The sequence below is a fragment of the Sapajus apella genome, unplaced genomic scaffold (assembly GCF_009761245.1).
Source record: "Sapajus apella isolate SASKATOON/1434 unplaced genomic scaffold, GSC_monkey_1.0 scaffold62, whole genome shotgun sequence".
NCBI lineage: Eukaryota > Metazoa > Chordata > Mammalia > Primates > Cebidae > Sapajus > Sapajus apella.
Genome location: NW_022437002.1, coordinates 14471587 through 14490768, shown reverse-complemented (window position 1 = coordinate 14490768; position 19182 = coordinate 14471587). Strand labels below are relative to the sequence as shown.

The 19182-nt window shown below is 38.1% G+C and overlaps 1 protein-coding gene across 12 annotated transcripts in view; it reads right to left on the bottom strand.

The window, feature by feature from the left end:
- Nucleotides 1-19182, bottom strand: part of CCDC30 (coiled-coil domain containing 30) — a 191209-nt gene that overhangs the window by 163792 nt on the left and 8235 nt on the right. For 4 of the 12 annotated variants that reach the window (XM_032247172.1, XM_032247163.1, XM_032247164.1 and 1 more), the window contains exons 1-2: nt 10295-10354; nt 8356-8509 (exon numbers count right to left, since the gene is read on the bottom strand). In XM_032247172.1, coding sequence (XP_032103063.1) covers nt 8356-8509; nt 10295-10336 — 196 coding nt within the window. In that variant the 5' untranslated portion in view covers nt 10337-10354. Of the gene's footprint in view, nt 1-8355; nt 8510-10294; nt 10355-11685; nt 11705-13104; nt 13200-17077; nt 17259-19182 lie in introns of those variants that run through there. The other 8 variants (XM_032247165.1, XM_032247166.1, XM_032247167.1 and 5 more) reach the window with 5 other exon arrangements.

Genomic DNA, 19182 nt, shown 5'->3' with positions numbered 1-19182 from the left:
GAGCTGGATACATAGGCAGGAGCCAAACTAGAAAGACCTCATTTGCTATACAAGAGAGCTCAGAATTTATTATGTAAACCAGGGGCTTTTAAACTGTATTCTATGAACCTCAAAGTTCTGAGGAAGTACTTCAGATGTTCTGAAAACATTTGACTTAATTTCTATTTGAAAAAAATAACTATTTTTGGAATAGCACACATAGTGAAATACATTGTACAAAATTTAAATAATAACAGACTACCAAATTCATTAACTTGTATGGTCAGCTTAGTTTCTGCCACGTTTGTGAAGATACTTGAAAACTGTAGCTTTCTGGGGTTGGGCACAGTGGCTTAGGCACTTTTGGAGGCTGAGGCATGAAGACTGCTTGAGGCCAGGAGTTTGAGACCAGCCTGGACAAGTAAAACTCCCTTGTCTACAAAAGATTTAAAATTAGCTAGGTGTACATGCCTGCAGTCCTAGCTACACATGAGACTGAGGCAGGAGGATCACTTGAGTGATTCAGTTAGTGAGTGATGATCATGCCATTGTGCTCCATTCTGGGAAACAGAGTGAAATCCTGTCTCTAAAAAAAAGAAGAAGAAAAAAAAAGAAAATTGTAGCTTTTCAATAGTCCTCTTAAACCAGTAATATTTCTAAAACTGTTTTGGTTGTAAGTTTTCTTGAGAGCTCTCCACTGGATTAACAGTTTTACTTAAGCCTATTTGTAAGCATCTTTCTAAGTCTAGTTATCATAGATTCTTAAAAAAAACTTTTTCACTTATGGAAAATTTCAAATATATACAAAAGTAGCTAGAAGAGAGTTATGGCAACACCTACATCCAGCACCCAGATTTTAACAATTACCAACTCATGGCTGATCTTGTTTCTCTTATACCCTTACATATAATATTAATTTTCTAATGTTGTATAACAAATTACTACAAATGTAGTGGCTTACGATAGCATCCACCTGCTAGTTCACAGTTCTCTAGGTCAGGAATTCAGGCATGGTGTGCCTGGGTTCTGTGATCAAAGTCTTACAAGGCTAAAATCAAGGTGTGGGCCAGGCTATGTTTCTCTTTGAAGGCTCTGGACAATTTTCTATTTCCAATCTGATTCAGGTTGTTAGCTGAATTCAGTCCTTGAGAGTGTAAGGCTGAGGTCCCCATCTCCCCACTGTCAGTTGGAGGTCTCTCTTGGCTCTGGGAGGCTCCTCATATTCTTTGTCACATGGCCTCCTCCATCTTCAAAGTAATTTTTTTGTCAAAGTTATTAATGAAGAATCTCCCTCATGTTAAATCCCTCCTGCACTTCAAATCTTTTTTGCCAGGAAATGCCCTGGCAATTTTTTTTTTTTTCTTTCAGGAAAGGTTTATTGCGGTGAGTGCCTTCTGTACAGTCGACTGCAAACAGAACGCAGAGGATGAGTGCCCAGAAGCGCCTGCGGCAGAGGTGCCTGGGAAGCCCGGGGCCCAGGCTCATGCAACATGACACTTGCCGCGGCTAAGGCCGTGGGGCTATCAGGAAACGTTTTTAAAAAATGGAGATGAATGTTACAGAATTGGACAACCTGAAGTGCTTCTCAAAACCAGAGGAAGGAGGTTCTTCGCCATTACTCAGATACCTGTGCTCGGGGGAGGCCTGACTCTAGCAACAGCTGTGGGCGGGCTGAAGGCTGGCACAGCTTCCGGGCCCTAGGGCCAGCTGTCTCGGCCACCGCCTGTGCAGCGCTCACTCCGAGGGGTCAGCGAGGGCGACTGATGGCTGCCACTTCCAGGACCCACCAGACGGGCCTCAGGAAACTTTACTGCAGCCAAGGCTCAGGCTGTCGAGGGGGTCCCAGCTTTGCCACATTCTGCCTCCCAAGTGGGCACGTGAAGGAAGGGTCTGAAGGGAGACTCCGGAGCACAGGCCCTGGTTCCCTGTGAGGACTCTGGACCTGCAGGAGCAGCGGGTTGCAGTGCCACCTTCTGGGTGCCACAGGCCAGACCTGGGGTCCACACCCCCGAGTTCGGTGTATGAGGTCTTGCCCACGTTTGCCAGCGCCTGGCCCTGTCCTCTCGAGCTGCCCTCACCCAGCACTGCACTCTGGAGGTGGGTGGTACAGGCGGTGGAGGGACAGAGGCCAGCTGGAGCCTGCTGGTGGCAGGGCCTTTTCCCACAGGGATGCATACAGGAAGCCACCTTGTCAGGGACAGGCCCTGGGATCGGGAGTGACATTACCCTGTCCCAAGCCGAGGGGGCTGCTGGAATGATTTGAGCAGGTCTGGGAGTGGGGAAAAAGACTAATTTCCAAACCTGTTTGTTCTCAGTTAAAAAGCAGTTTTATAAACTTGCAATCTGCTCCAGATTCATGCAGTAATCTTTCAGCAGGAGAAGGTGGTCGTGGGAAGTCAGCCCAGCAGATGCTCCCTGACCTGGAGGCTTGCCTGCCTTTCCACATTATTTCCCACGTTCGGCGTGGACTTCAGGAAAAGTAGCTCATGCTCCTGTGGTGAGGGCAAGATGCTCCACAAACACCTCTAGACCCAACCAAGAACTCTAGGCAGCGTGCTGCAGTCAGCACGTGTGCTCAGAGGACCCTGAGGAGTCAGGGCCAGCGTCCTTCTCTTCGGGAACCAATCCTTGGGAAAACAGCCATGGCCACACTGCAGTCTGGTTCCCAGTAGGGCTGCCTCAGTCCTACCCCCAGCACCCTCGAAAGCTGGGGTGTCTGCAAGTCCCTTCATATAATTGATACGGTACCACCTCCTATAATAATAATATAAAATAAAAACATCTGATGTCTGGGTTTTTCCCCTGCTTCCAAATTTGTAGACTCCCAGGAAGAAAAAGATTTTTGCAGCCTTTTAAATATCTGGTTCTCAGGCAGTTTATCTGTCTGTATCGATCCTGTGGGCCTGCTTTGGTATCTGGAGGACCTCACTGTCCAGCACCATCACCTGATGCAGGACGCCTCAGAGCTGATAGAGCATTTTCAGATTCTTCTCTTCACCCACACACGGGTCATAAAAGCCAGGCAGCTCAGCCTTGGAGGTTTCTGTGAAGATGAGCTTCGAATCCTTCACCAGGCACTGCAGGGGCACGGTCACTTCAATCTCTTTCACCTTCTCGCTCTTCCTGCTCACCTGATTAGAGCAGGCTCATGCAAGATAATCTCCCTGCTTTAAAGTCAGTTGGTTTGAGACCATAACTACACTTGCAAAATCTCTTCACAGCAGCATCTAGATTGTATGTGGTTGAATAACTGGGAAAAGATGTGTGCATACCAAGAGGTGGGGCTCTTGGAGGCCACCTTAGATTTTCACCTAATACTCTTATTTCCCCCAGTTCTTATATTTTTAACAGCTTTATTGAGGTACAGTTTACATATCTTAAAAATTACCTATTTTGGCCAGGCGCAGTTACTCACGCCTATAATCCCAGCACTTTGGGAGGCCGAGGCAGGTGGATCACGAGGTCAAGAGATCGAGACCATCGTGGCCAACATGATGAAATCCCGTCTCTACTAAAAATACAAAAATTAGCTGGGCATGGTGGCGCATGCCTGTAGTCCCAGCTACTCGGGAGGCTGAGGCAGGAGAAATGCTTGAACCCGGGAGTGGAAGTTGCAGTGAGCTGAGATTGTGCCATTGCACTCCAGCCTGGTACCTGGTGACAAAGCAAGACTCTGTCTCAAAAAAAAAAAAAAAAAATTAGCTGGGTGTGGTGGTGCATGCCTGTAGTCCCAGTTACTTGGGAGGCTGAGGCAGAATTGCTTGAAACCAGAAAATGGAAGTTGCAGTGAGCCGGGATCGTTCCACTGTACTCCAGCCTGGTGAGAAAGCAAGACTCTGTCTCAAAAAAAATTTACCTATTTTAAGTGGACAATTCAATGGTTTATAGTATATCTACAGGTGTGCAACCATCACAATCTAATTTTAGAACATTTCCATCACCCTATTAAAAAAAGTTATACCCACTTAGTCAATCCCAATTCTCATCCATAGACAACCACTAATTTACTTTCCTTTTTTTGTTGTTGTCGAGACGGTATCACTATGTTGCCCAGGCTGGACTCAAACTCATAGGCTAGGTGATTCTTCTGCCTCAGCCTCCCAAGTAGTAAAAAGTTGGGACATAGGCATGTGCTACTGTGCCCAGCTGTGCCAATCTACTTCCTATCTCTATAGGATTGCCTTTTATGTATATTTTGTATAAATGGAATCACACAATATATGATCTTTTGCATCTGACTTCTTTCACTTAACATGTTTTTGAGATTCATCCATGTAGCAGGTATAACTACTTCCTTTCCTTTTACTGGCAGATAGTATGCTATCATATGAGTGTCAGGGTTTCCCAAGATCACTCCTATGTTTGGTGATATGCTAAGAGGATTCACAGGACTCAACATATGTTCATACTCAAAGCTAAGATTTCCTACAGCAAAAGGATAAAGCAAAATCAGCAAAGGGAAAGAATGCATACAGGCAACCACCAGAAGAAATCAGGAACAAGCTTCCAATAGTCCTCTCCCAGTGGAGTCACACAGAATGTGTCTCCAGCAGTGAACTGTGACAATACATGTAAAATGTTGTTTACCTGGGAAATTCATTAAAGACTCAGCGCCTAAGGTTTTATTGAAGGCTGGTCACACACGCACTTTCTGCTTAGCATATACAGACTCTTAAAGGAAAGCAGGTGTTCTGCATGGACCACATTGTATAAAAATCTTGGGCACAGTGAGCCACTTTGGTTAGGGAATGGTGGGAACCCTCCTCAAATCCAAGTTCCCAGATGTCAGCCAGATGCTTGTGACTGTTATAAGCAGTCCTTTCTTAAGGATAGCAGTGTTGGACATGCTGTTAGCTACTTTCTGCACAGTATCGATACACAGCATTTTGTTTATCTGTTCACCAATTGACAGACATTTGGGTGTTTCTAACTCTTGGCTATTGTAAGTAATAAATATCTACATACAAGTCTGTGTTGATACATGTTTTCATTTCTCCTGGGTAGATAGCTAGGAATGGAATTTCTGGGTCATGTTTAATATTTTGAGAAACTGTTAAATTGTTTTCCAAAGTATCTTCACTATTTTACCTTCTTCCCAGCAATGTATAAGAGTTTCAATGTTTCCACATCCTTGCCAACACTTGTCACTGTCTGTCTTTTTTTAGCATAGCCATTCTAGTGGGTATGAAGTAGACTCTCATTGTGGTTTTGCTTTGCACTTCCCTATTAACTAATGGTATCAAACATCATTTTTTAAATCAACAAATAATAATTGTATATGTTTATGGGGTACAATGTAATGTTTTCATATATGTTTATATTGTGGGATGATTAAATCAAGTTAATCAACACATCTATCACCTCACAAAAATTAAAAATACTTATCAATTTCTGTGATGGGAGGTGCTGAGCATCTTTTCATGTGCTTATTAGTGATTCACATATCTTCTTCTGGGAAATGTCTTTTCAAACCCTTGCCCACTTTTTTTCTTTGAGGCAGGGTCTCACTCTGTCACCCAGGCTGGAAAGCAGTAACAATCATTGCTCACTGCTGCCTCAAACTCCTGGGCTCAAGCTATCCTTCTACCTCAGCCTCCCAAGTAGCTAGGACTACAGGTGCATGTCATCACGCCCAGCTCCTTTGCCCATTTTTAAATTGGCTGTCTTTTAATTATTAAATTGTAAGAATTTGTTACATATTCTGGATATAAGATCCATATCAAACACACGATTTGCAAATATTTTCTTCTAGTTTGTGAATTGTCTTTTTACTTTCTGATGGTATCTTTTGAAGTACAAAGGTTTTAAATTTTGATTTAGTCCAATGGATTAGTTTTTCTCATCGCTTTTGCTTTTGGTATCATATTTAACATATCACTGCTTAACCCAAGATCATGAAGATGTATTCCTTGTTTTCTTCTAACAGTTTTATAGTTTCAACTTACATTTAGCTCTGTGATCCATTTTGAACTAATTTTTGTGTAGGTGTAAGGTAGAGAACTGTATTATTTTGAAGTAAATCCTAGACATCGTTTCATTCACCTATGAATATTTCACTATATATCTCTAAAATATAAGAACTCTTTTTAAATGAAAAATTAATTTAACAAAAATTTAACAATAATTCAAGTGTTCAAATTGTTTTATAAATGTTTAAAATTTGAATGAGGGTTCAATAAAGGCCATATATCATAATTGGTTAAGTCTCTTAAATCTTTAAAAACTCATCTTTTTTATTAATATTCATTTGTTGAGGAATAAATATTTTATATAAAGTCTTTCTTATTCTTGATTTTATATAAAGTCTTTCTTATTCTTGAAAAAATTATCATTGAAAAAATTTTTTATTTTCACCCAAATTTTATGATGTGATACAGAGCTAAAGAATAAACTAAAGAGAGCTAAAGGGATTTAGTTTAAGATAAATCACTTTATTTAAAAAGAGTTTGTTGAATGAAATAAGCTAATACTTGGGAAATACTGTCATATAACACATGCCTAGCTACAGATTCTGTCATAACTGGAAGACTCAGGAAGTTACAGATGATGCACACATTGATATTGCACACAACATTCCAAAAGGACTTGCAATTTAGCTTCCCAACAGTCCTAGTAGACTCACTATAGAGATGGCTTGCAGTTGATAAGTTTGGGATCTACCCTACAGAGCAACTGCTGATAGAACAGGTTGCTATGTGATTGTGTTCTGTTGTGTCCAAATGTAACTACTAAGGGTACTGAATATCCTTTTTCTTTTTCCTCTTGTATTCCAAGCAGCAAATATTGCTTCTCAGCATGGTCATGTGGCCAATTGTCTTTTCTTTTAAAATTGTGTTTACTGAGGAATAAGTTGCATACAGTAAAATTCACCCTTTTAAGTGTATAGTTTGATGACTTCTGAAAAATATGTACAATTTTATACCCACCAACTCAATCAGGATATAGAACATTTCCATCATTCTGAGAAGTTTTTTTGTCCACTTGTTTAAAATGCATTTATAAAAAAATCTACATCCTGATATTATTTTTATTTATTCTTTTTTTATTCTTTGATTTTAATCACACAATTTGGCATAATCATTATTGTTTTATAACATTTAACATTTTTAATGTTTATTATTATAATGTAACCTATATACTGCATTTGTAAAAGAATCAGTCACAGATTAAAAATATAGAAAGGAGAGAATTATAACTTTAAATTTGTATACTAAAATAAATTCTAGATAAAGCAAAGATGTAAATACAAACAATAAAAGTACACCTCAAAAAACCAGGGGTATTTTCAATAATCTTGTACTGAAGAAAAGGCTTTAAACATGAAAACTCAGAAAGCATAAAGGATAATTCACTTAAGCCCAACTTGATAAATATTAACATTTCTCTATGATAAAAAGAAAAACATAACAATGACAACATTTATAACCAACAAAAGGCTCGTATCCACAATATATAAAGAACTCCCACAAATAAATAAAACAAAGATATAGCCCAATAGAAAAATACACAAGAGACTAGAGTGGAAACTTCACAAAGTTGTATATCCAAATGAGTAACAACAACAACAAACATATGAAAGGATTTTCAACTTAATTAGCCATCAGGGAATACCAATTAAAGCCACACTTAAACACCATTATATCCTCAACATAAAAGGTAAAGTTAATAAGACTGATGTATCAAATATTGAAAACCAATGTGGAAGAACTAAAATCTCACATACAACTGAGGAAATCTTAAATTAGTATAACTACCTTGGAAGACCAAAGTAGAACCTGCCCATAACCCTTTGATTCACTATTCTACTCTTACCACAATCAGAACTATATAATAAGCACACCAACACATATACCAAAATGTTTATGGCAGCAATATTCATAATAGACAAAAACTGGAAACAACACAATTGTCCATCAGTAGAATGGATAAATTGTAGTATGTTTATTAATAAAATATTATCAACAGAGAAGAGTGAACAAACAACTGCTACATGCAACAAAATGAATTCATCTTGTAAGACTGAGCAGGAGATGCAAACCACAGAAGGCATACTGCATGTAGTCAAAACACAGAAACAACGTTCAAAGTAAGGACAGTAGTTACTCTGAAGAAGGAGGCAGGATGTAGAGTTAGAGAGAAGGAACACAGGGGGCTTCTGAGAGGCTGGGAATTTCTTGTGGTGAGTAGGATACACTTAGGAGTTGTGCACTTTTGGTAGGTATGTTTGTGCTTTGACAAAAATTCCTAACATGGTAGAAAATGAAGTTGTTCATCACTTTTATGTGTTTAATTTTTTTCTCAGTGTTTTTTTCCAGCCTGAGATGAGATCAGTAGCTAAAACATAAACAGAAATGGTCATCTGAAACCACAGCTTACCTAATTTACACTGTTCTTTCTCCTTCACTTGTAGTTGGTCAGTGAGCCTTTGAATCTCTTCATGGGCCACTCCTAACTTCTTTGCTACTTGTTCCATTCCTCTTCCTAGGCAGTTTTGTGATGTTTTATCTTTTTCCAGGTCTTCATTATGAGACTGAAATGAAACTACTGTTAATAATAAAACAGAGCAAATGTACTCCCATGACATTTTGCTATTTTCTATTAATGTTTGAAAGCCAGTAAAGAAAATTAACAAACAATATTTCATTTATGTGTATTTCTTTGTGTGTGTACGTGTTTGTGCATGTGTGTGTATTTCCTTTCTTAGGTTGAACCAAATAAAACTGGTGATATTTGATTGCTTTTATTTATAAACATGCAGTTTCATATGGTTCAATCTAACATCCAAAAGATATGAGCATACTGGTATATTTTTTTGCAGTATTTTTTATTAATATACATTTTTACATAGTCATAATACCAATATATGTACTAGTTTCTGTCTGGCTTTTTAAATTTAACATTATACAGGAACACCTTTCTGTACATTGTTGTACAGACATTGTAATGATAATTTTTAAAGGCTGTATTGTGTTCCAGTGTGGCTATAACATTATTTCTGTACTCACTCAAAGATTTGGATAGCTTCCAATTTTTGCTATTGGAAATAATACTGTGAAGTACAGTTTAATCTGTACATATTTTTCCTTTATCTTGGGTTACTGCCTATGTTTAAATTCACAGTGTACACTTTATTCATCAGACTTATCTTATAACATTTTCCTAGATCAAAAAAATTACATTCCATGAACAGGATTGATTATATTTTAAATAATATGCTATATATTCTAAAGAACTCCTTAAAAGTAGAATTACAACATATTTGAAAAGAAAAAATATGTATAGTCCCAAGGTGATTTTTTTTTTTTTTTGAGACAGGGTTTTGCTCTGTTGCCCAGGCTGGAGTACAGTGACATAATCTCGGCTCGTTGCAACCTATGCCTCCCAGATTCAAGTGATTCTCCTGCCTCAGTCTCCCTAGTAGCTGAGAGTACAGGTATATGCCAAGACACCTGGCTAATTTTTGTATTTTTTAGTAGAGACAGTATTTTGCCATGTTGGCCAGGCTGGTCTTGAACTCCTGACTCCAGGTGATCTGCCTGCTTTGGCCTCCCAAAGTGCTGGGATTACAGCTAGGAACCACGGCACCTGGCCTAGCACCAAGGTGACTTTTAAAAGAACGTAACATATATCGATTGTTTATATTTTGATACATTCAATAAAAATCAGCTATTGTGTTAAATGAGTGATTTTTTTCCTCCTCAAATTTCTGTGATGTGTTCATACTTTTATGCATAATTTGATCATTTTTACAGCATGAATCTTTAAAAAAAAAAAGATGAAGTTATGCTCTGTCATCCAAGCTAGAGTGCAGTGGCGCAACCATAGCTCACTGCAGCCCCCAACTCCTGTACTCAAGCAATCCTCCCACCTCAGCCAGTAACTAGGACTACAGGCACATCCCACCACACCCAGCTAATTTTGTTTTTTGTAGAAACTGGGTCTTGCTATGTTGCCCAGGCTGGTCTTCAACTTCTGGCCTCAAGTCATCCTCCAGTTTTGGCCTCCCAAAGTGCTGGGATTATAGACATGAGCCACCACATCTGTCCATGGATCTATACATTTACATATATTCAAACAAAATACTTCCGAGGTAAAAGCTGATTGGTACTTAGCCACAATTAAGTAAAGGATTATAATTTCTTTTTTACCTCACTCAGATTTTTTTTAGACTGTTACACAGGTTCTTGATGTTCTCTTTGTAGAGACTGGTAGATATGTTCCAATTTCTTCTTAACAAAATTCAATATATAAATGAAACGTACATCAACACGTCTTAATAAATAAAATGTCATTTTGGCTGAGTGTGGTGGCTCACCTGCAATCCCAGTACTTTGGGAGGACAAGACAGGAGGATCATTTGAGCCCAGGAGGTTGAGGCTGCAGTGAGTGGAAATTGTGCAACTGCACTCCAGGACTCCAGCCCGAAAAACAGTGAGACCCTGTCTCAAAAAAAAAAGAGAGAAAATGTTTAAATCTTCAAATAAATTATAAAAATGAATGACAAATTTTAGCAAGATTGCTAGCTATAAGGTCAATATGTAAAAATAATTATAATTCAAAATACTAGTAACAGATAAGTAGAAAATTAAATTTTTTAAAAGATAACATTAACAGCATCTAAAAATACAAAGCACCTAGGAATAAATCTAACCAAAATGTGCAAGATCTTTGTGGGAAAAATTATAAAAACTTACCTATATACATTAGAAAATTAATAGATATTTCATAATCACATATCATATCTATGAACTATTTTGAGTTAATTTTTATATATGGTGTGAGATAAGTTTACTTTAAGGTCTAAAATTTCATGTATTGCCTTGATGTCTTTCAGCCTCACAGAAGCCTAGCCGTCAGTTACCTGGCTCTCACCAGACATGTCCCCTATCCAGAAAGAGAGAGTCCCCATCTGGCCAGTTCCTCTAACAGCCAGAGCAGCTGTACTCTACCCAGTCCTCAAACTAATGGGCTTCACCTCCCTGACAGCCCATGGAATTTTTCAGACAAGCCAATCACATCTTCCCATGGGAACCAGGAGGCACCTAATCTTCTTGTTACTACAAAGCCTGCCTCCCATAGCCCCTATGAGTTCACTCTATTCCTGAGAGTAACCCCTTATGGCCCTGCATAGCATAGCATATCTATCCTCTTCCCGTGGGCTGTGAATATATGTGACTAATAAACTGTTCTCAATCTCATCTCTGTCCATGGTCAGGTATTATGTATTTATTTGGCCATCTTGTAGTATTTAGGACAGGGCATTCCTCACCAATGGGGAACAGAACTTGAATCAGGATTTGGGGGCTTTTTTTTTTAAAGCAGATCTCTTTATCTAATTGTTCCAACATCATTTATTGAAAAGGTTATCCTTTTCTCATTGAATTGCCTTGTCATCTTTGTTGAAAATCAGTTGATGGTATAGTTGTAGGCTTATTTCTGGACTCTCTATTGAGAGTTCCATTGATCTACAGAACTATCTGAATGCCAAGAATACATGCTCTTTTTTTTTTTCTTTTTTTTTTTTTTTTTTAGATGGAGTCTCTGTTGCCCAAGCTAGAGTGCAATGGTGCAAACTTGGCTCAATGCAACCTCCACCTCCCAGGTTCAAGTGATTCTCCTGCCTCAGCCACCTGAACAGCTGAGATTACAGGCACCCACAACCACACCTAGCTAATTTTTGTATTTTTAGTAGAGAAAGGATTTCACCATGTTGTCCAGGCTGGTCTCGAACCCCTGACCTCAAGTGATCCACCCACCTTGGTCTCCCAAACTGATGGGATTACAGACATGAACCTTCGTGCCCAGCCCAAGAGTGTATTTTCTTGATTGCTACAGCTTTATGGTATGTCTTGAACTCAGGAGGTGTTAGTCCTCCAACTTTGTTCTTTTTTAGTTTTTTGACTAGTCTAGGTCCACGTCAACTTTAGAATCAGTTTGTCAGTTTCAGCAAATAAAACAAGTGACTCTGCTGATTATTTTATGCTCAGGCTCTTTACAATATTAGCTTACACAAAATATCAGCTTTAACAAAATTGGGGCTGCATTACAAATGTTACAGGCTATATTTTATCCTAAAGTAACTTGGAGTATCTGGGTTTTTGTTGTTGTTTTGTTTTGTTTAGACAGGGTCTCACTCCACTGCCCAGGCTGGAGTGCAGTGGTGCAATCATGGCTCACCACAGCCTCGACCTCCCAGGCTCAGGTGGTCCTCCCACCTGTGCCTCCTGAGTAGCTGAGCCTACAGGTGTGTGCCACCATGCCCAGCTAATTTCTGTATTTTTTTGCAGAGATGGGGGTTTCATCACATTGCCCTGGCTGGTCTTGAATTCTAGGCTCAAGCAATCTATCTGCTTTGGCCTCCCAAAGTGCTGGGATTACAGGTGTGAGCCACCGTGCATGGCCAAAGTATCTGTGTTAATTCTTTCCGGCCATTATTGGAAAACTATGATCTCAAAGTGATTGAGTAGATGGCATTAGAGTCATCCAAGATTTCACCCACCATTTCCAATTTGTTTTATAGATTCCCTTTCATTAATAACTCAGTTCATCTTCCCTTCACCATTTACACTCTCAGCCTTGTTTTTGGTTCTCATTCTTTGATTATTACTGCAAAACTACCCCTAAGTTTCTCACTTCCAATCTGGTCCTTATGCAATCCATCCCTTTACTATTGCTAGAATAGTTTTTCTAAAACATAAACCAGATCATATTAACTGCCCTCTTAAAGCTATTTAGTGATTCTCCAGATCTTTTATAACAAAGTCAATTATTCATAAGTTCAAAAATATTTTTATGCCTTTAGCATAGTCCAGGAACATGAAGTGGAGCCCAGGTGCCAAATCCAAATGCTTTAGTCAGCATATGGTTTCACCAAGATATGGTTTCTCAAAATACCTCCAGCCACATTTCTTCTCAGCCTTCACTCATGTGAACCAGTATGTAATTTGATGAATGTGGGATGAGTAAGATCCACGTACAAACTGAGGCTTACTGGTAGTCCAAATCATTAACATGCTAGGGAAAATTGTACATGAACTTCTGCATTATAATGACATCCTTCTCCTATTTATCAATCCTCATGAGCTAATTTACATTGCAAAAACCCATGCTGGCAGCAGGACATACAGTATCTTCTGTTTCTTGCAGTGTGATGGATTAGAGCCCTGGAACAACTCTCCTGCTGAGAATCACCAAAAATGTTGGAAGAAATTTTGAAGAAGCTTTGTAGAGGTTAAAGAAAAAAAAGCTAGAATTAAAGAAAACTGTTAAAACGCAACTGCTATACAAACAAAAATAGAAAGCAAACTTTAAATCATCAGAAGAAAATTCAATCTACCCAGTAGAAAACAAGAAAGGAAAAAATGAGAGTACAGTACATATGTAATCTGTCCTATGATTAACTCAATTTTCTCTGCACCTGAGGCAAAAAAAAAAAAAAAAAAAACTTCCATCAACAAACTCTTGTAAAGGAATTTCTAAGGAAAAAAGAAAAATTATCCCAAATGGAATAGCTGAGACGTAAGGAAAAATGCTCAGTAAAAGAAATAATAAATGTGTGGTAAATACAATCACTGACCATATATAATAATATGTATAATGGGCCGGGTGCACTGGCTCACACCTGTAATCCCAACACTATGGGAAGCCGAAGTGGGCGGGTCACAAGGTCAAGAGATTCAGATAACCTTGGCCAACATGGTGAAATCCCGTCTCTACTAAAAGTACAAAACCTAGCCGGATGTGGTGGTGCTCACCGGTAGTCCCAGCTTCTCCGGAGGCTGAGGCAGAAGAATCCCTTGAACCCGGGAGGCAGAGACTGCAGCAAGCTGAGACTGCACCACCACACTCCGACCTGGTGACAGAGCGAGACCCCTTCTCAAAAAACAAAACAAAACAAAATAATATGTACAATAATAGCACCTCATTTATGCAGTTACACAAAGACAGAATATTCTAAAGAAGAGGTCCTACCTGTATTTTCCCTTGTAGCTGTGAAGTGTTTAATATTTTCTAAGTCCTTAACATGTTAGTGAAGGAGTTAAACACATACCACTCTAGCATATTGACTATTTTGAGTGAAACACACTTGAAAAACAGCAGGTGCAAGATCATTCTGATCTTCCATTTCTTAAAAGTAGAAGATGAAACTCCCATGTTGTAAGATGCCCTCCCTATGCTAGAAGGAAAGCAATATTCTTATCATTAAGGATGGGAAGTTGAGACCAAGAGAATTCTGTACAGACCTTGTTAAAATAACTCATCTTTTCAGCCTTTCCATATATTTAGTTACTTTTTAACAACTTACTATTCTTTGTGCAACTCAGTATATGAGAAATTGATTCTAATTGCTTATTTAGGTCTTCATTTCCATTTAATTCCAATTTAAATAAATTTGTATGCTTTTCTCTTGTTAAACTGTCTTATATCAACTTAATTCTCAGACCCAGCTTGGGGGAAAAAAAAAAAAACTACAGGGGAAGAGGTAAAGTTTTACCTCCCCTAAACTAGGCACTTTCCAAGCCAGGTACTGTAAGAGACACAAATCACTAAAACTAGGACATGATCTCTACTCCAGAGGGCATGACACAGATTATAATATAGTGTGGTAGGTGCTGTAATAGACACTGAAAGAAATAAATACCCTGCACTCTCACACACATTTCAGACTATTTAAGAATACATACTTAAAAGACAGGCACAAAAATACACCTAAAACATTATAAGTATACTTTTCTTGGGATAGAATATAATTTTTTCCCTTATTTATACTTGTATACATTTCTCAAATTTTCCATAATGTCATATTAATTTCTAGAATTAGGAAAAACATTTTAAAATTACATGTTCACAAAAGGAAAAACTATCTTGTTTGAGTGAGAGCTCTTTAAACTAATGTCTAAGCTGTTCATTTTTCTTTTCATAACCATGAGACAATGCTTCTCTTCCCTCTGTTAGGTTACAAATATAGTTTGTATAATTTTCCACCTAAAAAGAAAATAACACATTTTCTTACTTTTAGTCCATGGCTCATATTTTAATCCATATTAAAAATCCAGGAAGCGAAAGAGCAATGAAGAGATCACCATTCTATCATGACTATAATCTGAGAAATCAACAGAAAACTCAGCTTTCCTCAAGTGTTGGTATCTGGCCCTAAACTTCCTTCTAGCTGTCTTACATTATCATACATTATGTTTCCCATAGGTATGATGATACATAACCACAAATTTCTGGAACAGTCCCAATCTCTAATATTTTTGTCTATCATACCAGGTTTCAAATCAAGTCTCCCTATCTGTGATTTAGGAAATATGGTCATGATATCCATGAACAGAGAAAAATCTACATAAGGTTTATAATGCTATGTTAAAACTGATGGCTAAGATGATTAAAATGTTAACAGGAGATTACATTTAAACAAATTGTTGGGTATTCTTTGAAAATAGTTTCCAGTTGATATAACAGCTTCACAAAGTTACTTTTATATGAATAACAACAAGTGGAAAGCTAATTAGATGCTCCAGGCACTGTATGAAGGACATGAAGCTAATCATATGCTCTAGGCACTATATCAAATATCTAATTGTCATCACAACCACAGAGGACTATTATTCTCCCACTTTGGAGGTGAGGAAGTAGGCTTAGAGAGGCTAAGAGACTTGCCTTATCCCATAGGGAATAAGGGGAGGAGCTAGAATTCATAGTCTGATGGGTCAAAACCAGAGACTGACTGACGGACTTACTATGCCAAAGTGCTTAGATGTAGACTATCAAAATAAATGAATTCCATTTTGGTAAATTCTTTGGAAGCCTATTGAGAAACTCCTCAAAATATGTACAAAAAGTTGAATAGTATAGAAGGAACATAGGAATCACAGTCCAACTTTATCACTTCCTAGTAAGCTTTAGTTTCCTCTTTAAAAGGGCAGGAACAATATCCATTTCTAATGATAATAGCTATAATTTATTGAAATACTTGCTAGGTGCCAAGTATGTTTGAAATTTATACACACTGTATAAATTATACACACTGTATAAATCTCACAAATGCCTTTGAAGACGCTATTAACATCTCCATCTTACAGACAGAAATTTCAAGACCAAAACAGTTGAGTAACTTGCCCACGGTTACACAGAAAGATAATGCTAAAGGCAATTTTTTACCCCCATCTGTCTAATGTTAAATTTCACACTCTTTGATATTATACTGCTTTTCATTCTAAAGGAGCTGCATTCTTCTTTAGAATTTGGAAATTGGACTGTCCTTTAAGAATGAAATTGAAAAATATTACCCGTGTGAGCTGAGATGTGAAAACATAGCAGAGTGATTCCCAGGCAACCTGAGATAATTAATTAGTTCATTTAAAGAAAGTATGTAGAAAGTATGTTGATCAGTATCGGAAACATCCAAAAGGGTAACAATAGGGTCAAAAAATAGCTTTATCTACTTATCTAAGCACTAGGTGCCTAGGATATGAAGTCCAGAAATGAGGGAAGATACAGAGAGCCCTATTGTGGAAACCTGGCTATCTCAGCCAAGGCCATAAAAATTTAGACTCATTTGTTCACCAAGTAAACATCTAATTAAAAGTTGGCTTACCACATAATGTGCCTGTAAAAGAATACATCAGCCACCAAAAATACATGTTTAGTTCCTCTGGCAATTATATTTCTTATTGTCAATTAATAAGGAGGTGTCTCATCTCTATGAGTTTGGTTAATACAAGCCCACCTCTGAGAAGCAGATCCACTGATACTATGCCAACATTAGTTTCTAAGCCTTTAAAGAAAAGAATAACCTAGAAGGTCAGTTCCTGAAAGAAGGATGAGTTTACCAAGATAATATAAGCTACCTGGAGCAGTCCTGTTTAGACGTTCAACCAGTCATCAATGGGCAACATCTTATACATGTATTACTACTGGAAAACAACACAGATTGTTGCCGTGTTTCATTAAACAAAAAAAAAAAAAGTCTACATGTGGGTGTTTTTCAAACTACAGAGTGATAGTCAAACATTAGTTTTTAATACATCAATTTAATGAAGGGCAATGAACAAAATCGCAGCTGTCTGTAAAACTCTATGTTATTAGTTCTTACTTCTTTTGTTTCTTCCATGTGCTTCACTATAAGCTCTTCTATATTTCTGGTAGCAGTCCTTAGCCCGTCTTTACTGTGCTGGCTGGAATAAGCACCAACAGAGTTGTTCTTCTTTAGTAGCAAGGGGATTGATGTCTTCTTTTTCAAGATGGTGAAGTATGTCTTCTAATGGAGCTCTTCCCTTGATAAAAGACATAAGCATATGTGTATATATACACACATACATACATACATACATACATACATACCCATGACTGAGGATGCAAGATATCTATGTTGCTGCCACCTTAGGCTTCTCATTAGAGTACTAGTATTTAGGGTACTAGTAACAGAACGCTAGTAAGTCACCTAATTCTTCACCACACTTATGTATGTGGACGTATATATATATATATATATATATCTTGGAAGATCCAAGATATTTCTAAAGAACAAAATATAGCTGGTAATACACATACAAAGCAGCTATGTAAGGAAAATTGAAAGCAGAAATAAAGAAATTTAAGTATACATGACTAGAGTCAGACTCTCTACAATGTATATTTTTGTTTTCTTATTGTTATCCAGTTATGAGCACTTAAATGAAACAGCTGATAATACCAAAAAATTAAAGCTTTGAACAACTGTATATCTTCTAAAATAACAAATGACATGATATATTTAAAGAAAATTATGTACAAGAGTGTTTGAAAAAAAAAAAGCTTTGTCTGTTCCGAAGTTTGCAACTTAGTAATGTGAAGTCTCGGCCGGGCACGGTGGCTCACGCCTATAATCCCAGCACAGCACTTTGGGAGGCCGAGACAGGTGGATCACGAGGTCAAGAGATCAAGACCATCCTGGTCAACATGCTGAAACTTTGTCTCTACTAAAAATACAAAAATAAGCTGGGCATGGTGGTGCACGCCTGTAGTCCCAGCTACTCGGGAGGCTGAGGCAGGAGAATTGTTTGAACCCAGGAGGCAGAGGTTGCAGTGAGCCAAGATCACGCCATTGCATTCCAGCCTGGGTAACAAGAGCGAAACTGTCTCAAAAAAATAAATAAATAAAATAATAATAATAATAATAATAATGTGAAGTCTCCCAAAGGGCTGTTTCTTTTTTAAAGTCCAAAGAAGTCTTTGTTTCTCTTATTGCAAATTTAGAAAATAAAAGGACTCCTCTGGAAGCTAGAAAGGCCCCTAATTCTGTACTATCAATATTTATTTTACTCACAGAATACGTCTTATAATTTATGCTGACTTCTTAGTCATTCAGTTCTCTTCTGCAACTTCTTTAAGCTTGCTATCAATATTGTCTTTAATTTTTTAGGACAAGCAATCATGACATAACAGTTTGTGCTACGACAGTATGTGAAAGATAAGTATCCGCTGATTGATGAAGCGGTATCTGCATCACCAGAACCACTAACTTTTTTTTTGTTTGTTTTTGAGTCTTGATCTGTCATTCAGACTGGAGCACAGTGGTATGATCTCGTCTCACTGCAACCTCTACCTCCTGGGTTCAAACGATTCTCCCGTCTCAGCTTCCCGAGTAGGTGGGATTACAGGCATGCACCACCACACCTGGCTAATTTTTGTATTTTTAGTAGAGATGAGGTTTCACCATGTTGGCCAGGAGTTCATGTCTCAAACTCCTGACCTCAAGTGATTAGATCACTAACTATGAATAAGACTTGCTGTTCTAATCAAACACAACTTTTAACCAAGTTAATCCGACCCAAATTGCAGTGACAGACATAATTGTTATTGTACTTCAGTCCACATATACTATTTTGCTTTTTAAAAGTAAAACCATGTTTTTATTATTTTTCTCCTTGATCACTAAGTTTTCTAGAGTCTTGCCATTTCCACATCAACAGTATTTATAGACAATACATGGTTTTAATTATCAGCTGATACTCTTACTGATGAAAAAGAACCCAAGTCTTTTTCATCCTGCACCTCTGTGGGTCCTCCTCAGGATATATAACTAAACATTTTCTTTTGTCCCCCCACTTCCTTCACCTGGTTCCCACTCATATTCTCCCCCTTCTCCCCACAAGGTTTCTGAGCATCAGACAGTTAACTTGTGGTTTTAGTCCTGGGTAGCAGAGAATCCAAGATACT